We start from the raw sequence: 3,154 nt of genomic DNA on the forward strand, positions 1-3,154 counted from the left end.
TACGGGGACCGGAGGGAGAAGTCGATGTGCTTCTGGGAGTCCAGGCGGACAATGAAGGACGGGATGTTCACCACCTGCTTGCGGACCCTGGAGGGGGAGGGCAGGTAAACAGGGTAGACACCTCTGGCTTGTGCCAAGGCCACAGGACTAGGGGCAGCTGTGCGGACAGCCATGCTGCAAGGCATCCTGACCCCATGAACTCGGGTGTTCATCTAACCCAGACACTTTGTGACAAGCGTCTCATTTTACAGAGGGTCATTCAGAAGTACCCACACAAGACCACAGAGCCAATAAGGTGAGGTGGCAGCATGTAAACCCAAGATCTTGATTTCAAATATTCTGAACGCTGAGCTTTGTTCTGGAAGCAGCAGCCTGAGACTAGGTTCTATGAAATCCTTTCCCACAAGGAATGTGAGTGAGGCTCTTGCCCAGGGGTCCCAGGCTAGTGAAGGGCCTAGGCAACAACTCAGAGTGTAGAGGTCCAGCCCATTTACGGCACAGCTTCCCATGAATGGCACCCAACGTACAAATCAAGACCAGCACTGGTCAAGACCCACTTGCCTGACTGGTCTTCAGGACACCAGTGGCCACCAAGCCAGCATTGGCGTCACACTGGACCCTGAACTGTGGTGACTTCACCAAGGTAATGCCCACAGTATAAGAATGCAGCAGCAATCTGGGTCTGGGATGACTTCACAAGTGGGCCCAGGACAGCTGAACCCACCCAAGCCAGTTCAAGCCCAACTTCTCTCTCACTGGGGGACACCAGAGCTGTTACCTGTCCAGCTGCCTGCATGCCTGGCAGAGACCTTCGCAAGGTGTACGGCTCAGGCCGCATTGACCCTTGTGCTGGGCTATGGGGGGATGCGGATAGGCGGCCCCAGCCCCCCATGAGCTGTTTGTAGGGGTCAGTGTGTACCCTCAGGGTGAGCTCACACCTGTCACCTCCGAGGGCTGTACAGAAGACAGGGACAGTAGGCTCAGCAAGGGCAAGCGTCAGGGGTCAGGGAGAGCTCCGGGAGCCCTGCAAAAGCAGTACCTGATGTGACGCTGGCGGATGAGCACACGGGCGTGATGGATGGACTTGGCCAGGCCCAGCTTGAAGACTTGAGTCTGCAGGCGCCTCTCCAAAAAGTCCTCGATCTTCAGGCCCAGGATGTAGTCCAGCTTCATCTTGCCCTCATCCAGTACACCGATGCGGACGAGGCGCCGCAGCAGGGCGTTGCCTGCAAGGGGGTTGGGGGACATGAGCAGGACCCGGCTGACCTCCACCTGCTGGGTATAAATCCTCCAACTCATGTCAGAAAGGCCTTGGAGAAAAGTAGGAGCCAACTCTGACACACAGGACTGTGTGACTCATATGATCTGACACAACCCTGAGGCAGGTTCCTATAGCTACATCCACTTCACCAGGGAGGGCAGGTGACTACACACACCTGTGTTCTCACCCGGGTGAGAACCTTCCTCTGAGTTTTCAGGAAGAGAAAATGACACAATCCCTGTAAGCGGGCTTGGCATTCACCTGCAATATTCAGTTGCAAAGACCAAGGGCTGCTGTTATGTAACAAAGCACAGTGGGAAAAAGCTAACATTCTGGAGTCAAGAAAGCCCTACTAGTTTCACAGAGCAGGCTCACAACTAATTAACACCTTGACATGAGGGTAAAAGTCCAAAACTTTTGTTTCAAGGGAAGGTAGAAAGGCATAAAGGGGGTCAAATATACGGTGATGGGAGATTTGATTTTGGGTGGTGAACACACAATACAATATATATACAGATAGATTATAGAACTGTACATTTGAAACCTATATAATTTCAGGGCTGGCCGAGTGGCACGCTGGTTAGGAGTTGGTTTGGGACGCCAGCTCTGAGCAGCAGGGCCCCGGTTCGGATCCCACATGAGGACCAGTGACGCTGCGTCCTCTACAGCTAAGATGGTGAACAACAGCTCGACCTGGAGCTGGGCTGCCATGAGGTGACAGCGTACTGCAGTGGGACTGGCCGGCAGCCAACGTGAGCTACCAAGAGCTGCCATGAGTGGCCAGCCGTCCAGAGGCCGGCGACTGATCTGCCTCACCCGAGAAGAGCGCAATGATAATACCAACATGGGCCAGTGAAACAATGTCCTCCACAACTAGACTGAAGAACAAAAGGACAGCAACTTGTCTGTTCCCCTCCCCCAATTCCCCAATAAAAAAAATCTTAAATAAAGAAACCTATATAATTTTATTAACCAATGTCCCCAATAAATAAAAATTAAGTAAAAATGAAAAGGATTAGTTTCATTTTATGAAGTGTCTATTATCTTTTATTACAGCAAAACAGATTTCAAAGCAAGCTCCATAAACAGTGGACCCACATTTACAGGGTATTTCCTCACCCCCTCAGGGAAAGCTGAACAGCCAACTAAATGGCGGTTGCAGGTCAGACTTAGTCTTTTTAACAGACAGACACAGGGACCCTTCTGGCCTAGTCACACAAGTGACTGGATCAGAAACAAGGCGAGGCTATACCAGTGAGGACACTTCCAGCAGGAGCTCACTCACAGGGCTCCTCCTCCCTGTCCTGTGGCTAAATGATTTCATTTACTAGAAAGTGAAGGTGCTGCCTTCCCCTTGCAACTTCCATTTCTGCTCTGGAAAACCACAAACAATCCTTGGACACCTGCTGCTCAACCCTGCCCTACATCATCTCTTTGCCATATGACTTGTCATCTAACCATGGACTTGAGTAAGTTTCATTATAATTAGCCCTATCTTCAGAGTCCTCCCTGAGACCAAGACCAGTGATAGCCTGCTCCCTTCAGCCTGTGGGATAAAGTCCCACCCAATACCAGTGTCCATGGGGGAGAGGATTCTGGAACTGCCATGAGATTGTCAAAGGGAGTTATGAACTAATGAAAAGATAAGAATGAAATCACTAACATCTGTGAACCTGAGACAGAATTAAGTGCAATAAATTTGTGGTTAAACAAGCTCCATGCCTTGCTCAACCTCTAATATGGATAACCACTCTCTTACAGTGAGAGCTCAGCTTTAAAAGCATTTCCTGGGCCGGCAGAGTGGCGCGATGGTTAAGACTGGCTTGGGACGCCAGAGGACCCCGGTTCGGATCCCACATGAGGGCCAGTGACACTGCCCTCTACAGCTAAGAT

At 51.0% G+C, this 3,154-nt stretch overlaps 2 protein-coding genes across 2 annotated transcripts in view; one reads left to right on the plus strand and one right to left on the minus strand.

Annotated features, from left to right (window-relative positions):
* The window catches only part of LOC109372490 (leukocyte immunoglobulin-like receptor subfamily B member 3), a 25,617-nt gene extending 23,779 nt beyond the window's left edge, over nt 1-1,838 (plus strand). Inside the window, exon 12 of the transcript XR_002122055.1 lies at nt 1,820-1,838. The gene's annotated coding sequence lies outside the window, so the exon portion shown is untranslated. The remainder of the gene's footprint in view (nt 1-1,819) is intronic.
* RPS9 (ribosomal protein S9) overlaps nt 1-3,154 on the minus strand; it is a 7,647-nt gene that overhangs the window by 1,512 nt on the left and 2,981 nt on the right. The window contains exons 4-5 of the mRNA XM_019625733.1: nt 1,040-1,226; nt 4-87 (exon numbers count right to left, since the gene is read on the minus strand). Of these exons, the coding sequence (XP_019481278.1) occupies nt 4-87; nt 1,040-1,226 (271 nt within the window). The remainder of the gene's footprint in view (nt 1-3; nt 88-1,039; nt 1,227-3,154) is intronic.

The sequence above is a fragment of the Hipposideros armiger genome, unplaced genomic scaffold (assembly GCF_001890085.2).
Source record: "Hipposideros armiger isolate ML-2016 unplaced genomic scaffold, ASM189008v1 scaffold_639, whole genome shotgun sequence".
In the NCBI taxonomy this organism is placed as follows: Eukaryota; Metazoa; Chordata; class Mammalia; order Chiroptera; family Hipposideridae; genus Hipposideros; species Hipposideros armiger.